Raw genomic sequence first — 21,752 nt, 5'->3', positions numbered from 1 at the left:
TTCTCTCTCATGTGTGTGTGTGTGTGTGTGTGTGTGTGTGTGTGTGTGTGTGTGTTTGTACAGTTATTTCCAGATGATTTTGCTTGAGACTGCTATTCTAGGTTTGAATCCAATAAAAAATAGACGCTCTAATATTGACATAACTAGGACATATTACAGTGCCAAACAAAATTTATCAAAGAAGATCTGTTGAAATTTTACATCAGTTTTAGCTCATTCAGTTGTAGGGAGCAGTACAGTTTCATTTCTCTCTCCAAAAAAGGGCCATGTTCCAAGTGTTAGAACTCATGTCTTCCTAAGAGATACAAACTTGTTCATATTAGTGAACTCCATCAACCTTCTTTTTTCTTTACCAATGTAGACCATCTCCAGCTTCTTTAACCCTTTAGCATTTAAACTGGCCATATCTGACCAAAATATTCTATTTATTTTATGTTCAAACTGGCCAGATCTGGCTTCTCACACCTATCCTACAATATTATTCTAAAAATAAACAATCCTATCATTATAAATTTGAAGCTTTGAGATTATGCATGATTAATTCAAAACAATGTGAATAAATAAGCTTTACATTTGACAGAGTAATCTGAATGCCAAAGGGTTAACCTTTTAGCATTTAAACTAGCCATATCTGGCCAAAATATTTTTCCTGCTTTATGTTTAGAGTGGCTAGATCCAGCTTCTCACACCTAACCTCCAGTGTTAGTCCAAAAAATATGCAGTCACATAATTGAAATCTCAATGCTACAAGATGATGCAGGATAAATTCAAAACTGTGAATTCTTTTATTCTTTTACTTGTTTCAGTCATTTGACTGCGGCCATGCTGGAGCACGTATTTATTTATTTTTGATAGAATAATCTGAATGCCAAAGGGTTAAATTCTGGTTTTATTTGCTTACTCAGCTATGACTGACTGACATTAAATCTCACCCTTACCTTATGGTATACTCACAGGAAGGCCGTCCAGTTGTAAAACTAATTTATCTATCAAAATAGATAAAAAAATTCAAAAATAAATAAAAATTAAAATATTAAAAATTGGAATGAAGGTGAAGCAGTTGATAAAAGATAATAGAGAAATGTCTAATAATATTAACAAGGATTTTTTCCAAGAGAGTATATATATAAATAACAGTGTAAATCTCAGTTGTAAGTTTTAGAACAAGACATTAAAACATTAATGTTACAATACTGTGTTATTTTCATTTCTATGCAATCGTTTTTTCACACCATCTTCAAAACATTGCACATATTATTGTATTTATCAATAAAATAAAGTTCTCAAATTTGAACAAGCGTATATGTCTTGAAAACATAAGTTCTAACATTATTAATAAAATATTATCAAAAACATTAATTTATTTCTGGGGAAAAAAAAAAATTTATGTGATGAGAAGATCAAAAGTAGATACAGTCGTTATTAATAACTGACTTATTAAATATTTTCCTTTTAATGAAGTTTTGTTTATAAAACAAAAAAATCCAGCATGCTCAGAGTTTTCTCTTCTGAATATTCTAGTCAAATTGAAATATGACTTTTATTACAATACTATAACCCTCATGTTTCTTATCTTATCATACCATGTAACAACTGTGTCTTGCAAACACCAATGTAAAGCAAAATTTCAAAAGACACAAATAACAAAATAATGCAAAGAAAAAATACAATTAAAAATTTTTTGTATTTTCTATTTATTAATATTTTTTCATGGATGTTTTTTTTTTTATGGAAGGTGAATGGATGAAGACAAGAATTGTTTAAATATTTGTATATAATATCCAATAATCCAAACGATCCCTCCTTTTTGGGGATGAAATAGCAAATACCTTCATATCTAAAATTTGCTGCCATTTGGCTGTTGTATTTCATCTAGAAAATAATTTTGGCTAAGATAGAAAAATGGTTATTACAAGTAGATGCTCAGAGTGGACTTTCCTAGATCAAAAGTTCATTTAGGTACAGCCAACTCTGAAACCTGAACTCCGGATTAAAAAACTTCAAGTAGACAGCTATGCATTGTGAGTGGAGAATTTGAAAAGATTATTTGCTAGAGAAGCAGTAGTTTCCATTTGTTGTGAATATTACCAATCTATCATGTCGGATCAAGAGTAGTCCTAAAAGTGTCTATCACCAGCAAACCATAGTGATCAGCACAAGATGTTAGGCAAAGGAATACAGAAACTCCTGTGTAGCTTAAAAGGTGTCTTAAAAAAATAATTTAAAGTTTTTTGACCTAGTATTTTAATCTGTGAGCTCTTCAGATGTAAAATATGGTGAATGAGTAATACTTCTTGTGCTTCAGAGTACTGAAAATGGTTCTTTATAGTTCATACAATTCTTCTTCAGTTGCTAGGATTTGATAAATTGTCTGTGAGCTCATATCTTAGTCAAAGTTTATCACTATGTGTGTAGAAGAAAATCTGATGTGATCGGACTTGATGAAAATGTATGGCTGTGCCTCTTATAAGCATAACCAAAATGTGCGGACAACAAAGCTAAGAGTGTTAAGAAGAGAGGCAAATGAGATACATAAGTTCTTACTCTAAAACCTGTTAAGTCTAAATTTAGGCTGCTCTCTAGCAGTGTTTCTTTAGATCACTCTGGTCACTGACTTGATTTATCATTGATAATTGTTGGCACTCTGTCGCTTACGACGTCGAGGGTTCCAGTTGATCCAATCAATGGAACAGCCTGCTCGTGAAATTAGCGTGCAAGTGGCTGAGCACTCCACAGACACATGTACCCTTAACGTAGTTCTCTGGGATAGTCAGTGTGACACAGTGTGACAAGGCTGACCCTTTGAAATACAGGTATAACAGAAACAGGAAGTAAGAGTGAGAGAAAGTTGTGGTGGAAGAGAACAGCAGGGTTCGCCACCATCCCCTGCCGGAACCTCGTAGAGTTTTAGGTGTTTTCGCTCAATAAACACTCACAACGCCCGGTCTGGGAATCGAAACCGCGATCCTATGACCACGAGTCCGTTGCCCTAATTACTGGGCCACTGCACCTCCACACCATTGATAATATGAAGTTAAAGAAACAATCTAATTTAGTATTGATTTACTTTTAAATAATTATATTATTGAACCAGTTGTTACTGATGTAAGAAAACAATTATTAATTTACAAAAACAAAACAAATTTATCAAAGTTTCTAGAACTGAATAGAGAATTTATCATTACCGTTGCTGATATTATTACTAAGCTGGAAAAATTGTTACTGTGCTGAACAAAATGCTTAGTGGCATTTTTTCCAGCTTTTATGTTCTGAGTTCAAATTCCATCGAGGTTGACATCCTTTGAGGGTCAAGAAAATAAGTATCAGTTAAGCACTGGGGCCAGTGTAATCAACTAGCTCCTCCCACCAAAATTTCAGGCCTTGTTCCTGTAGTAGGAAGGATTATTATTAATATTATGGCAGCTAGCTGGCAGAATTGTTGAGTGTGTTGCAAAAAATGTTTAATGATATTTCTTCTGGTTCTTTTCATTCTGAGTTCAAATCCTACCATGGTCAAGTTTGCTTTTCATCATTTTGAGTTCAAATCCTGCCATGGTCAAGTTTGCCTTTCATCATTTTGAGTTCAAATCCTGCCATGGTCAAGTTTGCCTTTCATCATTTTGAGTTCAAATCCTGCCATGGTCAAGTTTGCTTTTCATCATTTTGAGTTCAAATCCTGCCATGGTCAAGTTTGCTTTTCATCATTTTGAGGTTGATAAAATAAAGTACCAATTGAGCACTGGGGTTGATGTAATCAACTAACCCTCTCCTCCTAAAATTGCTGGCTTTGTACCAAAATTAGAAAGAGTTATTATTTTTTTTATTATCAGGCGGTGAGTTAGCAGAATCATTAGCATGCAGGGCAAAATGCTTAGAAGCATTTTGTTCGTCTTCGTATTCTGAGTTCAAATTCTGCCAAGGTTGACTTTGCTTTTCATCTTTTCAGGGTCGATAAAATATGTACCAGTTGAGCACTGGGGTTGATGTAATTGACTAGTCCCGTCCCCTAAACTTGCTGGCCTTGCGCCAAAATTTGAAACTATCATTATAATTAGAAAGAATTAATATTATTTTATGTTTTGGCAATGGATTCCCAGAATCATTAAAGCATTGGTTAAAATGCTTTGTGGTATTTGTTACTAACTCTTTTCATTCTGAGTTCAAAACACCTGTTAAGTTCAGCTTTGCCTTTCATCCTTCAGGTTTAGACAGAATAAACTATCAATCTAGTACTGGGCTCAGTTTAATCAGCTAACCTTCTTCCCCTCAAATTTCAGGCCTTGTGCCTATGTTAGAAACAATTATTATTGTTGTTTTTACTGTTAAAGCAATAGCTGATAGGATTGGTTGAGCAGCAGATAAAATGCTGTGTGGCACTTAGTTATCTCCGTTCGAATCCTGTGGAGTCAACATTGCCTTTCATCCTAGAAAGTTCAATTGACATACTTCTGTTCTATATTTAAGAGAGGAGTAATTATGTACATTATTTACATTCGACGGATATTTCAAACTCAGGTTCAAAATTTCCCCAAGACACCTGAAGAAGGCTGGAGGGTATATCAGCCAAAACGTTGTGTTAGCAACAAATAAGATGAGGACAAATATCCGTCAAATGTAAATAATGTAAATAATGACATACTTCTGTTCAAAAGTTCATGGCTTTGTACCACAGTGAAAAATAATTGTTTCCATTTAAAAAATTTTATCTTTGTATTATATAATCATCAAATTATTTTGTGTAATTTATATGTATTATTTTTAAATTTTCAACATGTCCCAATATATTGTGTAACATTTCTTTCCCTTTATAATTTTGTTGTACATCCCCACCCATGTTTTTTGTATCTTCTTTGTAACTAGTATATTGTATATATGAATGGGTCTTGGCAGCAAATAAATGAAGCGCTTATTATTATTCCCAACATTTTACATTCTAAGTTCAAATCCCTCTGAGGTCAACTTTGCCTTTCATCCCTCCCAAGTCAATAAAATAAAGTACCAGTCAAGTACTGGGCCCTATAATATTGACTAAACCCCTCACCCAAATTAGAAACCTTGTACCCATGCTAGAAACAATTATTATTATTTTTTTATTGTTATTATATCATCTTAATGTTGTAACTAGTTCGTTTACACTTCCTCTCAGACTACACTCTATGGTTTTGGATGAGAAGGGTTTTTATTCCTACTTGTATTAAGGTCCTTCTGTGTTGTTCATATCTATCCTTACTTTGTACTGAGGACTCTTCAAGTATTTCTTGCTGAACTAAGTAAACAAGTTTTCTGTACATTCTGAGTTCAAATCCACCGAAGTCGATTTTGCCTTGCATCCTTTCAGGGTTGATAAATTAAGTACCAGTCAAGTATTGGGGTTGATGAAATAAGTAACAGTTCAGTACTGGGGTTGATGTAATTGACTAGCCCCCTTCCCCAAATTTCAGGCCTTGTTCCCATAGTAGAAAGGGTTATTATTGTTATTATAACAAGCTAGCAGAATTGTTAGCACACACACAACACACACACACACACACACACACACACACACACACACACACACACACACACACACACACACACACACATCATTATCATTATTAAGGCAATGAAGCTGAATATTACAAGGAGTACATGGTGTGGGTTATTGAGTTACATCCCTTCTTGTTAGGAGTTAAAATCTCACCAAAGTCAACTTTATTGGACATTTCTCTTAAGGTTGATAAAATAAATATCAGTTACATACTGAAGTTGATTAGGTTGATATTTGTGATCTTGTGCCAAAGTTAGAAATAAGTTTTCCAATTTTTCCAATTGTTATGATTAAGGGCATTGGATTGGCAGAAATGTTAGAATATCTGACCAAATGCCTTTCAATATTTAATTACTGTTCCTTTACAAGGTTGATTTAATCAAGTAATCTTTTCCCCAAATTTCTGCCCTGTTAAAAGTAATTATTATTGAATATTATTATTGAGTTGTGGAGGCGTGTGACCTAGTGGTTAGGGTGTCAGTACCATGATCGTAAGATTGTGGTTTCGATTCCTGGACCGGGCGATGCGTTGTGTTCTTGAGCAAAACACTTCATTTCACGTTGTTCCAGTCCACTCAGCTGGCAAAAATGGGTAACGCTGCAATGGACTGGCATCCCGTCCAGCTGGGGAACGCATACGCCATTGAAACCGGGAAACCGGGCTCATGAGCCTGGCTAGGCTTTAAAAGGGCGTATTTATTTTATTATTATTATTATTGAGTACTGAGTATTATTATTGAGCAAAATGAGTAGAGTATTGGAAAACATATCACCAGAGTTGATTTTTTCTTTACATTCTTCTGGAGTTGGTAATATTAAGTTCCAGTAATTACTGAAGTGACTATAATCAGATGTTTCCTTGCCCCACCATAAATTTTCTGTCTCTATGCTTATGTTAGAAATTGACCAAGATATGTGGCACATTGCTGTACTCAAGAAGACCTGCCCACCACAACACAATTGAGATCCTAAAACCAATGTGCCATGTAAAAAGCATTGGTGTGGGTGCTGCTGCCACACGAAAAACACTGGTGTTGGTGCCATGTAAAAAGCACTGTTGATGGTGCCATGTAAAAAACACCAAGTACACTCTGTAAAGTGGTTGGCATTAGGAAGAGCATCCAGCTACAGAAACCAAGCCAAAACAGATTATGGAGCCTGGTGTGGACCCTGGTATTGCCAGTTTTTGTCAAGCCATACAACCCATACCAACATGGAATAACAGACGTTAGATGTTGAAGATGATTATGATGAGAATAATTAATGGCAGAATAAATAGAATCACGAAGTTTATATAACTGCATAAACACACCCATACCTACCATACGTATACATACATGCATATATATATATATATATATATATATATATATATATATATATATGTATACACACACACGCATATTAACACACTTAAATGAAAAAAGTATATATACTCATGTACTGAGTTCTATTTCTCCCATGTTTTATCAAATACGCAAACACTTATTATATCATATTATATTACGTATGCAGGGTGAGTCAAAAATCCTTTTACCATTACTATAAACTGGTTAGATTATGTTAACTTATCATGTGGGCTACCATTAATTCCACAGTCATGCTTTTCAGATTGTTTATCATCCCTTGATATAAGAAATCTAGTTTCTTTTACCATGTGGAGGCAAACCCAACACACACACACACACACACACACACTCTCTCTCTCTCTCTCTCTCTCTCTCTCTCTCTCTCTCTCTCTCTCTCTCCCCTCTCCCTCTCTCTCTCTCTCTCTCTCTCTCATTCATATGTGTATCCAAATGCAGAAAGGTATATAATCAATTCACTTTTGATAGAATTTTCATTATTTTCCTAGTAACAAACGTTTTCTACTAACCAATATTAGCATCTTTTCAACCAGTGTTCTGAGTATGAATGGCACTTTGGTATAAATGGTGTAAAAAGAAAACAGCTTTCCTTTCCAATGTTATATGAATGACATTACTATGTTCATTATCAATCTCTTTTATTAAGGATTTTTCTTATTTCATTATTGGTCCTTTATGTTTGGTTTGGGATACTAATGTTCCTAAAGTTAGTAGTCTGGCATTTAGAGACTTCAACAATTTCATTTTCAAAATGAACTGTTGTAATGGCATGTAGTCTGTGTGTGTTCTGTATTAAGTTGAAAATGGTCTTGAGAATAATTTTATAACTGATAAAATCATTAACATTGAATTTAGACTTATATAATGGTAAACCTTAGTATATTTCATTATTTATGTGTATGAGAAGCTGTGTGTATAATGTGTGTGTGAGAAACTCAAGTTGATTAATTGTTTAGCATTCAGATTACTCTGTCAAATGTAGTGCTCTTTTATTCATATTGTTTTGAATGAATCATGCATTATCTCATAGCTTTGATATTTCAGTGATGTGATAGTTTAATTTTCAAATGACATTGTAAGGTAAGTGTGAGAGGCTGGATCTGGTCAGTTTGAACATGTAATTAGTAGAATATTTCAGTCTGATATGGCCAGTTTAAATACTAAAGAGTTAAGTGTCTAAGATGAATTGTTAATACAATTATAATTTTTTTTTTCATTCAAAGTGAAGTAAGCAATTTTAATATTTACCGCTAGCCTACATTTCAATCAGTTTGGTCTTTGTTTATCATCAGTTTTTATTCTTTGTAGAATATCAGACTGGGTGAGAACAACTAGATTCCTTTTTATTTCCTATCTATGACTAATAATGCTCTATGTCACTAATTTAATGGGACATTTTATATTTATACTTTTTTTTACCAAAGGCAGTCATATCAAGCTGATGTTAGCATTGGGCTTACTGAATTTTCCACCCGAGTTATATCATGTGGATCTTTGATCTTATTCAGCTCCCACTTACAAATTACAAGTGATATAATTTGTCCAGCACACTATCAATTTTGTTATCCATTATACTAAATTATAATGCCAGGCACTGGCTGTCATGGCTTTTGAGCCGAACTGATTGAAAGTGTTGTCATGAATGAACATGTTTTGTCTTGGTGTAAAAGATGGGCTACAGCAAATATTCTGCTCAATACCACAGATTTGCTTGTCAGTTGTTTGACCTTAACCAGTTGAGCATGTCCCTTGGTGGCTGACAATATGTGCATCTCTGATCATGAGCAGAGGTAGTGGGGGAAACTCATAGCCATGTGTTGAGAGAAACTCTTTAGGGTTTGAATAATTCACACCTGGAAACATGGGTGTTTCGTTCAACATCCTTAAACAAAACTTATTCAGGGACCTTTTGAGTGGGATGGCAACTGGGCCCCACTTGCAAAGTCATGCACTGTTTATCTTGATATGAAATCATCATGTCACGCACATGTGGATGTGATGCATGTGTCTGGTGTACCCTTGTCAGATGGGTAGTCATGATGGGTATATTGGGCTTTGTATATTTGTACCCCAGTGTCACTTTGATGGCTGTGCTGCTTTCTCACTCAATAATAATTATAATAATAATTTCTTCTATAAGCACAAAGCCAGAATTTTTTGGTAGTGGGCAAGTCAATGATATTGACCTCTACTGGTACTTGTTTCATTGACCCCAAAAGGATGAAAGGTAAAATTGACACCTATGGAATTTGAACTCAAGATGTAAAGGCAGAAGAAATGCCTGAAATTATTTTGCTTGTTGTGCTAACAATTCTGCCAACTTGCTGCCTTTGACAGCTCACCACCTTAATAATAATAATAATAATAATAATAATAATAATATAATAATAATAATTCTTTCTGCTGGAAGCACAAAGCCTCAAATTTGGGGGACGGGATTAAGTTGATTACATCGACCCCAATGCGTAACTGGTACTTATTTAATCAACCCTGAAAGGATGAAAGGCAAAGTCAACCTTGGCAGAATTTGAACTCATAATAATGATGATGATTTCAAATTTTGGCACAAGGGCAGCAATTTCAAGGGATGAGGTTAGTTGATTGCATTGACTCCAGTGTTCAAATGCTACTTATTTTGTTGACCCCAAAACAATGAAAGGTAAAGCTGGAATGTAAAACTGGAACATATGCCACTAAGCGTTTTCCCTTGCCAGCTCACCTCCTTGCTCAATAATAATAATAATAATAATAATAATAATAATTTCTGACTTAGGCTCAAGGCTACCAATTTTGAGGGGAGAACGTTAGTTGATACCTTTGATCTCCAGTACTTGACTCATATTTCCTTTTATTGACTCTTGGAGGGATGAAAGACAAACTTGATCTTAGCAGGATTTGAACTCAGGGCATAAAGAGCCAGAATAGATACAACAAAGCATTTTCTCTGACACTCTAATGATTCTGCCTTGAAAGATTTCTCACATTAGCATAGCACATGGACTTAGACCAAGAAGAAATAACTGAACAAACTGACTTTAATGTGTTATTTCATTGAACTTGTTATTTGCATACTGAGCTCAAATTTTTGGGAGGTTGAGACTATGCTTTTAATCCTCCTGAGGTTGAAAAAAAATATGTACTTGTCAATTACTGGAGTTGACTAAATTGATTACACTCTTATATTTTTTCATCTTCTCATCTTTTTGCTGGTTTCAGTCATTAGACTGTGGTCATGCTAGTGCAGTATTCTGAAGGATTTAGTTGAACAAATTAACCCCAGTACTATTTTTTTTTTTAATCTGGTACTTATTCTGTTGGCCTCTTTTGCTGAACTGTTTAATTACAGAGACATAAACAACCCAACATCAGCTGTCAAGTGGTGATGCCGGACAAATACACACACACACACACACACACACACACACACACACACACACACACACACACACACAAGCATATATATATATATATATATATATATATATACAAATAATATGTGAGTATATGCATATATATGTACATGTATGTACATACCGACATCTACATGTATATATAGATGCATATCTGGGTACAGGACGTTACAAAAAAAACGTGGACAAAATGATAAACAGAGTACAGAAAACACACAAGCTACATAGAGAACATTTCCTTCATCAGATACACACACATACACGATGGGCTTCTTTCAGTTTCCATCTACCAAACTTCTGACAAGTACTGGGGTTGATGGCACTGACTATACTTCTTCCTTCAAAACTGCTTGCCTTTTGCCTAAAATTAGAAACAACTATTATTATTGTTATTGTCATCATCATCATCATCATCATCACAATGTACTGCTCTTTTTTTTAGCACACTTTTTTTGTAAATAAAAAGTTCAAAGAAATCCTTGTTCTGTTCTGATTTATTGAAGCAACTGCATGAACATCAAAAAGTAGTTTTTCAATTGATTTAATGAAGCTTCATTAAATCAATTGAAAAACTACTTTTTCATGTCTCATCACTTGCTAGAAATAACTGAATTTTCCTCAAGATGTCAACTTTGTGTTTAAAAAAAAAAAAAACTTGGCTGTCTGCACTTCAGATCCTACTGCAGTCTTCTTCACCTTTCTGAGTTGATAAAATAAAGTATGAAGGTAAAGTTGTTGATCAGCAAAATTTCTAGTGTAGTGGACAGGATGACTTACAGTATTTGTTCCATATGGTCCTGGTGTACCTTTAGTAGAATTCACTCTGTTGCAAGCATTCAGACTAGGCCTCTGGTCTGAAGACAACCTCCTTCTTTCTTCTGATATTGATTTCAGAGGCTCTAACAAAATAAATGGTTCATAGGTGCTTCCCTTCCTTCTCTGACTAAACAATTAAAAAAAAAAAAACCTAAAATACCCCAACTTTAATATAATAATAATAATAGTACAAGAGTCTGATGTTTTTTTTTGTTTTTTCTCTAATTAGTGGTTGGGTGCTTCAATGGTCAAAATGCTAGATAGCTAATGCTAAAGTCAAATCTTGTCATTTGTATCATAAAAGACAATTATGACGGTAGATAAGCCCTTGGTTGCCTTATTTTTAGGTCATGAGTTCAAATCCACTGCAAGTGTTTCTGGGTGGAACACTTTATTCTATGTTGTCTCAATTCACTCATCTGACAGAAAAAAAAAAAAAATTATACTAGATCGTCTCTAAGAATGTTACCTGTAATAGACAGGCATTTTGTCCCATTTCTACCATAAAAAATCAGAGCTAAATGTTGATCGTTAAATTCCCCAAGGATCTTTGGAAAAATTGCTAGATATTACTTGTTTTGGTAAGTGGTCAACATTAGGCCATTGGTTAACTACTAGAAAAAGTGGCCAGTTTGACATCAACTCATTTCCTTTCTGATATGCTGATCACTTCTAAGTGTTATCAAATGTGTAGAATATGTTTAGCTGGAGAAATCTAATAAGATTGAAAATATGTCTCTTGCTTTCACCAATTAGCTTTACAGATAAGATCCACTATTTTCTTTATCAACTTTGCCAAAAATTTCTTTTGACTGATATAATTGGAGTTTGTTTCCTTTTAGATTTTAAATATCCTTAGAGGGAGGGGTTTTTTTTTTTTGAGCTACTTATTACTGGAATAATGTTATTAAGCAAAGTTTTTCAGCTCACTATTTTACGTGTGTGGAACTCACATGTATTTAGTATGCTAATCACACTATATTGAGTGGAAACTGTTATTGTCAGTTCAAAGCTATTTTTGTTACTGTGGTTACTACTGCTGTTTTTATGCTAGTCTGTACTACCAAAAGTGAGATGGCAAAGTTGAATTTCTGATTATCCTACTAATTTAAAAATCTCTGTGGGAAGAATTCCATGGAGTTCTCTCCTATTGCCAACTCTTGACCCAGTAGATGATTGAACCTCATCACTGCAAATTGACAACAGACTCTTGTTAATTATATAGTACACAACACTGCTCTTTCTAAAGTGACCAAAGAACTTCAAAGGCTGCACATAGAGATTGTAGTTTTGTCTGAAACACGTCTCTCTGAGGAAGATCAGCTTACTGAAGTATCATCAGGCTACATACTCTTCTGGTTTGGCAAACCAAAAGGGATTATGAGAAGATGGTGTCAGTTCTGCAATCAGAGCAACTTTGTCCTTTTATAATATCACTCATCACATGATGAAGCTTTGCTTTCCCCTTTCATTTGGATGATATGTGACAATCTTGTCAATTTATGCTCTAACTCTCCAAGTCAATGAAGAAACTATCATGACATTCTTTGAAAATCTTTGTACTGGTAATACACTGGTTGTACTGCTAAAACTGCTGGTTGATGAAAAACTGATCATCCTTGGTGATTTCAAATGCACAAGTTGATAGAGACTATGAGACATTGGATGCATTTGGCTGCCACGGTATTGGTTAAGTGAATGCTAATGGTTTAAAGCTGCTTGCTCAGAACTAAACTTAGTCATCTGTAACATACTCTTTCATCAAAAACTCAAGCACAAGTACGCGCGCACACACACACACACACACAGATCAGCTGTTTCTTTTTTTCCAGCTAAAAGAAGTGATCGATCAATCTTCAACTTTGATAGTCTCTAAGTGTTAATATGATAAAAATAGGGGTTAAACAACATGTGTGAACATTTTTGAACAATGTTGCTGGTTCAATTTGGTATGACTGGTAGCTTATTTACTTATTAAATAAGAGATAAATGGTTTAATATTCAACGATAGGTTCATTTGTAGTATATCGTCAACTTAATGTGACAATCCCAATAAGGGAACACACTACTGCCGTTTAGCCCTAGGAAGCTGGACCGCTTCCTGTTTACTTTCATAGGGCTCTTTCTCAATGGCTGGAGGAGAGTGAGACTGTATCATGACCTTCTCAGGCCTTATAAGATTGGTGAAACTAATACAGTTTGTGTTCAACTTGAATATTTTAAAGTCAATATTTGCTGGCAGACATTGTATGAAGATCTCTTATCTGTTTCTAACATTGTAAGGGAAAGGCCTTGCACTTTGTGAGACATTGCTCGCGACCTAAACAGGAGCTGGCAAGTGACCTACTGCTATGGATACCAAAGCATGGCTGTACTTGAGCTGGTCATCTGAGCGCAATGTATGTAGATCAACTCACCAGAGACTCAGGATGCCTCCTTGAAGATCTCCTTCAACTAATGCAGGTTGGATGGCATGTGCAGTTCAAAAATGAGATGGATGGCATGTGCAATTCAAAAATGAGATGGATGGCATGTGCAGTTCAAAAATGAGATGGATGGCATGTGCAGTTCAAAAATGAGATGGATGGCATGTACAGTTCAAAAATGAGATGGATGGCATGTGCAGTTCAAAAATGAGATGGATGGCATGTGCAATTCAAAAATGAGATGGATGGCATGTGCAGTTCAAAAATGAGATGGATGGCATGTACAGTTCAAAAATGTCTGAGCAAACTTGACCAGATGATGAGCTGGCAGAAGTGTTAGCACACCAGGCAAAATGCTTATCAGCAGTTCATCCATCTTTATGTTCTGAGTTCAAATTCTGCCAAGGTTGACTTTACCTTTCATCCTTTTGGAGTCGATAAAATAAATACCGGTCGAGTGCTGGGGTTGACATAATTAACTTACCCTTTCCTCTAAATGTCTGGATTTGAAATCAATATTAAACCTAAGGGTGGAGATGACATTTCTTTTCCTCTTTCTAAAGTCAATAAAATAAATACTACTTGTATTTATGCTGGCATCAGATCTGCTGTGTACCTCCTTTTTAGAGATTTACTGCCTAGTCCCGAGAGAAAAAAAAAAATCAAGATTTGATGTAGTTTACTAGAGTGTTTTTCATGAATTAACCCATAAGGATTCAGATTACTCTGTCAAATATAAAGCTTGTTTTTATTCTTTTATTCTTTTACTTGTTTCAGTCATTTGACTGTGACCATGCTGGAGCACCACATTTAGTGGAACAAACCGACCCCAGGATTTATTCTTTCTATCGGTTTCTTTTGCCAAACTGCTAAGTTACAGTGATGTAAACACACCAACATCAGTTGTCAAGTGATAGTGGGGGGACAAACATAGTCACACACACAAACATATACATATATATATATATGATGGGCTTCTTTCGGTTTCCATCTACCAAATCCACTCACAAGGCTTCGATCGGCCTGAAGCTATAGTAAAAGACACTCGCCCAAGGTGTCACACAGTGGGTCTGAATCCAGAACGGTATGGCTGGTAAGCAAGCTTCTTACCACACAGCCATGCTTGTGCCTGCAAAGCTTGTTTATTTACATTATTTGGAATTAATCAAGCATTATCTTGTAGAATCAAGATTTCAATGATGTGATTGAAGAGTAGGTGTGAGAAGCTGGACCTGGCTAGTTTGAACATAAAACGGGCAGCATATTTGGATTGGATATAACTGAATTAAATGCTAAAGAGTTAAGCTGTTATTTAATCCTTTTGATGTCAACTGCCTGAAACTGTCCCTGGTTCTATGATTAAAAACTCTTCCTATTTAAAAGATAACTTAAATTGAAACCTTCCATCAAAATTTCACATTAACTTATGGTCCAAAACACCAGCTTAATATTATCAAAGTTAGTTTATTAAATTCTTTATTATTTTCAAAATTAATATTGAAAAAGTCAATGTATTTGAATAGAAATATGGTGTAAGGTTTCAAAGTACATTTGATACTCTGTCACTTCTACATAGGAGCTCACTTTTGAGGCATAGATGAAAATTTTCCTGGGGTCTTGTCATTTAGATGTTGTAACAAGTCACTATTGAATCACAAATCACTCTTTCCCAAGTACCCTGTCACTTAGCTATTGTAACAAGTCACTGTTAATTCCCTCACACAGAATTTTCACTTGAATATGTTGCTTAAAGGTGCATATCACTGTTATGTAATATGGAACCAGTTTTAAGCCCATTAGACAGATTTATTCAAATTAGGCCCTGTGCCAAGAGTGGGCCCCATGTCAAGAGAGGGCCCCCACAGCAAGAGAAGGCCCTATACTCATGCTCCAGCAGATGTTATGATAATTTTTTTGTATTTCATTGTGGCTGATGGTGGAACCTCAAGCCTTCAATGCTTTTTGACCGAGACTGGTGTACTACATGAAGCATAAAGCATCAATCTTCAGCTTTTGTAGAGTAGAGGGCCCCCACTGACAATCCTTCAGTTGGGCCCCATACTTCATAGTGCTGGCCTTGTGTCATAGAGATGCTGTCATTTAGATGCAACCAACCACTATAAAGTCACAGTTATCTCCTTTCCAGGGATTCTCTCACTTTATTATGTCCTGTTAATATTGGGTCATAACTTATTTCAAGAGACTTTTGGCAAAGGAGTTTCTTGGGAATTTTCATGATACCAACTACAGAAATATCTTCTGTGAGCTCATATGCAATTTTGAACTCAGCACTGGAAAATTCTGGAACGTGTGTATTTTCCTTAATGGTGCACTTACTGGTCAATGAGGGATCCTCTGCATGGTCACTCATCCTATAAGAAATAGGACAATGCAATTCAGGGTACATTATGTTTGAAAATGGGGTGGTCAGGACTAGAATGCTTTTGATTATAGGTCAGCTTGAGTCTGGACTGACCCGGGGCTAAACAACAGCATCAACCTATTTAAATCTAAGCGGAATGTACTGTCAAGAGTTACGAGCCTTAGCCAGAGTCTTTAATGGGTTAAGAACCATAAATTCTTTGGTCGATAATTTCTTCATTCAACATAATATTTGATTTGGCTGCCAGTCCTGGAGAACTTAGATGGCTGAGAGAGATTTCATAAGAACAATAGCTAACCAGTATGGTTGCTGAATTTGTTAAATAAGAAATAAGTGGAAATAATACATTTCTAAATCTCTTAGAGAGATTTATGCAGTAGCAGCATGATAAAAGGGGAGACAAGCACCTCCACCCAGCAAAACCAGCTTCCAGAGACTAGTTTCAGAGTCATTGCTCGTCATCAGTCTGGAGTAGCATGGCTTGCTAGCTGTCGATGCCTATCCGCTCTTGAAAACGTATATATTTCAAGTGAGATACATTCACTGATTTTTGAAAATAGAAATAATACATCTGGATGCTGGCTTTGCTGGGTGGAGGGCTTGTCTCCACTTTGAAAACATAAGGACACAGGAAATGTGTCAAGTCCAATAGGAAACGGTGTTTCATAGGGCTAAATAACAGTAGTATTCTTCCCTTTCATGGGATTGTCACATTAAGTTGTCAACATACTATCACATTAAGAAATAAATGGTGGAATTTTATGTGTGTAATTAAGTATGTACATGTGTGTGTGTTTAAGTATGTATATGTGTGTGAATGTTTATGCATATGCATGTGTGTGTATGCATGTATACATATATATATATATATATATATATATATATATATATATACACACATACATGCGTGTTAGTGTGTATGCATATATACGTGTGTGTGTATATATATATATACACATACACACACACAGACATATTTATCTTTTGTATTTCTGCCACTTGTTTTACTGAAAGGACTGTGGCCCTACTGGAGCACCACCTTGAAAGGTTTAGTCAAACAAATTGAATCCATTACTTATCTTTTGTTAAGCCTGGCACTTATTCTATCGGTCTCGTTTGCCAAGCCACTAAGTTACAGGGACACAAACACACCGACACTGGTTGTCAAGCAGTGGTGGGGGCCGAACAAAGACACACATAAATATATATATATTATATATATATATATATATATATATATATATATATATATATACATACACGATGAGCTTCTTTCAGTTTCTATCTACCAAATCCACTCACAAGGCTTCGGTTAGCCTGAGGCTATAGTAGAAGTCTCTTTCCTAAGGTGCCACACAGCGGAACTGAACCCGGAACCATATAATTGGGAAGCAAGCTTTTTATCTCTTAGCTATGCCTGTATTTATATATTTCTATTTATATATCATAATGTGGGGGAAATTACTACTCTCTAGGAAAGCAATTTACCTTTGATCTTTTTAATACCAAAGAAACTGAAGAGAGATAAAAACCAGTCTCATAGCTTTAAGTACAATGATTCTGATAGAAGTAGTTTTTAGTCTTTTTTTTTATTAAAATAAATTGGAAGTCATAACATTTCCTCTGATGCACAGACTTAAGTTTCTTTCCAACTATTTTTCATTCCTTTACTGGTTTCTAATGTTAAGATTGTCTGTCATACCGGCCATGACGAAGGGAAATAGCCCTGAAACTCGAGTCGCCTTTATATATATATATTTATATTTATATATTTATATATTTGATCCTTTATATTGAACACTCAATATTTCATCTACATTCAATACTTTCTTTCATGGTGCCATCCATTTTTATTTTATTTTATTTTATATTGTATATTGTATATTATATTATATATTGTATATTCCATATTCTATACCCCACATTAGTTCTGCAGGAATATAAATAAAACATAAAAAACAGACAATGTTGGAACTCTTTTAAGCAAAATAATATATTCCTCTATACACAATCATACAAAAAACCCCCACCTTTTTTGTATTTATTTTTACTCGCATATATATATATATATATATATATATTTGTTGTTGTTTACTTCTTAGGATTTTGGCATTGACAAAGGTCTGTCTGAAAAAATTATGGATATTGAGAATCTTGACTTCGTATTTCGAGATTTGTTAGAAAAGGTAAGTTAAAAAGAAAGAAAATGGCTTAATTGTAAATATGTTTCTTTAATGAAAAAGAGACTGGAGAGTTGTTGCTGAAGAAATTCTTTCTATTTTATTATTCATTCTAACTTCAACCTATTTAATCTGTTATCATGTGGGCCTGTGATGCTAAAATATGATTTTTTTTTATTTTGTAAATTACTATTTATTTATATGTGTATGAGTGTATGTATATAGATATATATAATGATCATGATGATATATATATATATATACGATGATATATATGATGATATATATATATATATATATATATAAGAACACAGATGGGCTGAAGTTCACTATAGTTGTTTCAGATGCATTTCTTTATTGATGAACAAATCCATTTCATGATTAAAATAAAACATTTTCTTCGGGTGAATTAAAATTGTAATCTAAAGTTTAACATTTTAGATTTGGCTCATAAAGAATATATGTTGACTCCCTTGTCTCAGTGATGATTAGAGAGAGAATGTACAAAGCATATGGGGAAGGGTCATAAAACCACCAACAAACTAAGCTATCCAAAGTCATTAATGGATGGTAAGAGGGATTGATAATGAAGTACATTCACACTATCCATTTCATTCTCCTTTATCCTCTTTTATTTGTTTCAGTCATTTGACTGCGTCCATGCTGGAGCACCGCCTTTAGTCGAGCAAATCGACCCCGGGACTTATTCTTTGTAAGCCTAGTACTTATTCTATCGGTCTTTTTTGCCGAACCGCTAAGTGACGGGGATATAAACACACCAGCATCGGTTGTCAAGCAATGCTAGGGGGACAAACACAGACACACAAACACACACACATATACATATATATATATATATATATATATATATATATATATATATATACACATATATACGACGGGCTTCTTTCAGTTTCCATCTACCAAATCTACTCACAAGGGTTTGGTCGGCCTGAGGCTATAGTAGAAGACACTTGCCCAAGGTGCCACGCAGTGGGAATGAACCCGGAACCATGTGGTTGGTAAGCAAGCTACTTACCACACAGCCTTTCTCAATAAATCAGTTTATGAGGAACAAGAAACAACAGACAAATTACATCATTGTTTAGGCCTAATTCCCCATGAACTTATATTTGGGTGATTTTCTTGAGTGCTGAGCCTCAGGAAAATCACAAGCAATTGTGTCTGATTATCATCTCGTTTTCTTTCATAGTACTTAGACCGGATTTGATCTAGGAATCTTTACTTCTAAATTGAATAATTTCATTTACTTTCTGTTTGTAGGACTTTGATGGCACTTTGTCTTTGAAATCTACTGCACGTGACGAATCTGGAGAGAAAGTCAGCCCATCATTTCTTGATGTTGCTGGAGGTGAAAACAAAAGAATCCAAGAGATCTTGACACCGTCACCAACACCAACGCCAACATCACCATCACTAGGTGCTGCAGTTGCAGCAAAAATCCCAGTAGTGGTAGTATCAACAGCAACAGCTAACAGGTACATAAAAAAAAAGAGAGAATGTGAGGGTAAGGTTGTTTAGAAATAGAATTCATTAAATGAGCCCAAAGTTAGTGTTATAATTTGTATTTTTATTATTATTATACTTGGTTGAAAGGTCGCAGGCTGGCTGAATTGTTTGCATGTTGGATAAAATGCTTAGTGGCATTTTGTCTGTCTTTACACTGAGTTCAAATGCCACTGAGGTCAGCTTTGCCTTTCATCCTTTCAGGGTTGATTAAATAACTACCAGTTGAACTCTGGGGTCAATCTATTTGGCTCATCCCAACCCCTAAAATTACTGGCCTTGGACCAAAATTTAAATCCATTGTTATAATTGGTTGTTGCAGTAGTTGCAATATTTCTGCACTTGCACTCATTTTTCCTAAGTATACTTAACCAAACAACCTGCAACATCTTCTTCCTTTAGGTTATCTTCTGAAGAATCTTCAAAAATGAGTCTTCCAGAAGAAATGAAGAAAACAACAGAAGAATGTTCAGAAACAGATTTAGAATCAAAGAAGCAAGAAATAGCACAGAAACATGAGAAATCACTGAAAGAACTCAGAGAAAAATATGAAAAAGAACTTGAGAAAGCCAAAGAAGAAATGAGAGAAGTATACCAGCTTTGATTATCACTTTTATAATGAGCCAACTACAGAGCATCTAAATGCTTGTTTAAGCTGCTAGACATAGCAGCCAAAATTCTTCTTTAACCCTACCCCACTATCTTTAAAAAAGGACATACAAGGGTAAGTTAGAAAGTAATGCAATTTTTATTTGCATTACTTTCTGATCCACCTTCATATCAAATAATGTAACCAATTGTGTAGTATGTTTGATAAAAGTAATGAATTGGTCATGGCTGGAATGTCTAGGTCAGTTGATCAGATCTGACTTGAGGCTAAATAACTATTTTTTATAATGAATCAATGAGGGACCCTCTACATGTTTGCTTGACCTGTTAAAAATAGCCAAATGTTCCTCAAATTCTACCTTACCATCTTACAAAAGGAAATACACATTAGATAAAGTAATCCAAAATACACAACAACTGAAAAATAGACAGGATGGTCAAGACTGGAATACCTTTAATCAAAGCTCTAATCAGTTGTTGTTAGCGTGGGACTAAACAATATCCATCCATCCATCCATTTTGGCCACAACTATTCCTGGGAGGATCATTGGGATAGAGTCGTTAGGCACCTCTTTCACAGGGTCCTATCAGAAGCTATTGTCATTATATTTTCCTGCTGGATTCTTAAGTCTGACCATCTGAGACTATGGATATCATCCAACCATCTTGCTCTTGCTGTACCCTTAGATCTCCTGCTACTTAGCTCAACTTGAAGAATCTGTCTGCAATCCTTTCCTGTGACATTCTGACCACATGTCTAAAGTACCAAAGCTGTGACCTCTCAATGGAGAAAAATAGTGGTTTAACCTGAAAAGAGTCCTTGATCCCCAGATCTGAAAGCTACTGACTCTAATTAGTGGGTTCCAAACTTTCTCAAGATATCATAACCTCTGCTTCATGTTATTGTTAAAGTGATCATTATTACCAGCTTCCATTATATTACTTTTTTTTATTTATAACACTCAACCTCAGCCTTCATGCTGGTTTTGAGTAAGATGATATTTTCAGATTTGGAAATGATCAATTTCTCATAAGACTGGAATCAAAACATTTGTCATCCAGCCAGACTTGCGTGAAATGAGTAATTTGTCTTGTGCAAGAACTCAAAATATCAACTATAGCTAAGTCTGGACAGGTGTATAAATTATCGCAGTTTTATGATTAATGCATCTCCTTGATGTCTTCTCATGTATATACAGACATACATGGTTTGATCAATAAGTATCTGCACTTCTGCCATAGTAACGAAGCTAAAGCATGCAGAGTGAAGCCACTTGGCTCAGATTGACCTTGAATTCTGCTGTGCATATGCACTAAATTCTAACATTCTAGCTCACTTCCACTGTTTACAGCAGTGCTTGGAAGGAAGGTGTAGCAAGTGATCATCACGTTGACCATGACAGAGAAAGTTGAGCAGAGAACCTGCATCAGATTTTGCCAAAAGCTTAGTGATACCTGCTCAGAGGCCTATGCAAAGTTTTCCAAAAGTTTTCATCATTCTCGACAC

At 35.1% G+C, this 21,752-nt stretch overlaps 1 protein-coding gene across 5 annotated transcripts in view; it reads left to right on the top strand.

Annotated features, from left to right (window-relative positions):
* LOC106874788 (uncharacterized) overlaps positions 1 to 21,752 on the top strand; it is a 105,164-nt gene that overhangs the window by 42,611 nt on the left and 40,801 nt on the right. For all 5 annotated transcript variants that reach the window (XM_014922644.3, XM_089338187.1, XM_052975154.2 and 2 more), the window contains 3 exons: positions 18,032 to 18,115; positions 19,394 to 19,608; positions 20,039 to 20,225. In XM_014922644.3, the coding sequence (XP_014778130.2) occupies positions 18,032 to 18,115; positions 19,394 to 19,608; positions 20,039 to 20,225 (486 nt within the window). The remainder of the gene's footprint in view (positions 1 to 18,031; positions 18,116 to 19,393; positions 19,609 to 20,038; positions 20,226 to 21,752) is intronic.

Source organism: Octopus bimaculoides, chromosome 20 (genome assembly GCF_046866305.1).
Source record: "Octopus bimaculoides isolate indiv1 chromosome 20, ASM4686630v1, whole genome shotgun sequence".
Classification (NCBI taxonomy): domain Eukaryota; kingdom Metazoa; phylum Mollusca; class Cephalopoda; order Octopoda; family Octopodidae; genus Octopus; species Octopus bimaculoides.
This window is presented reverse-complemented; position numbering and strand designations above follow the sequence as displayed.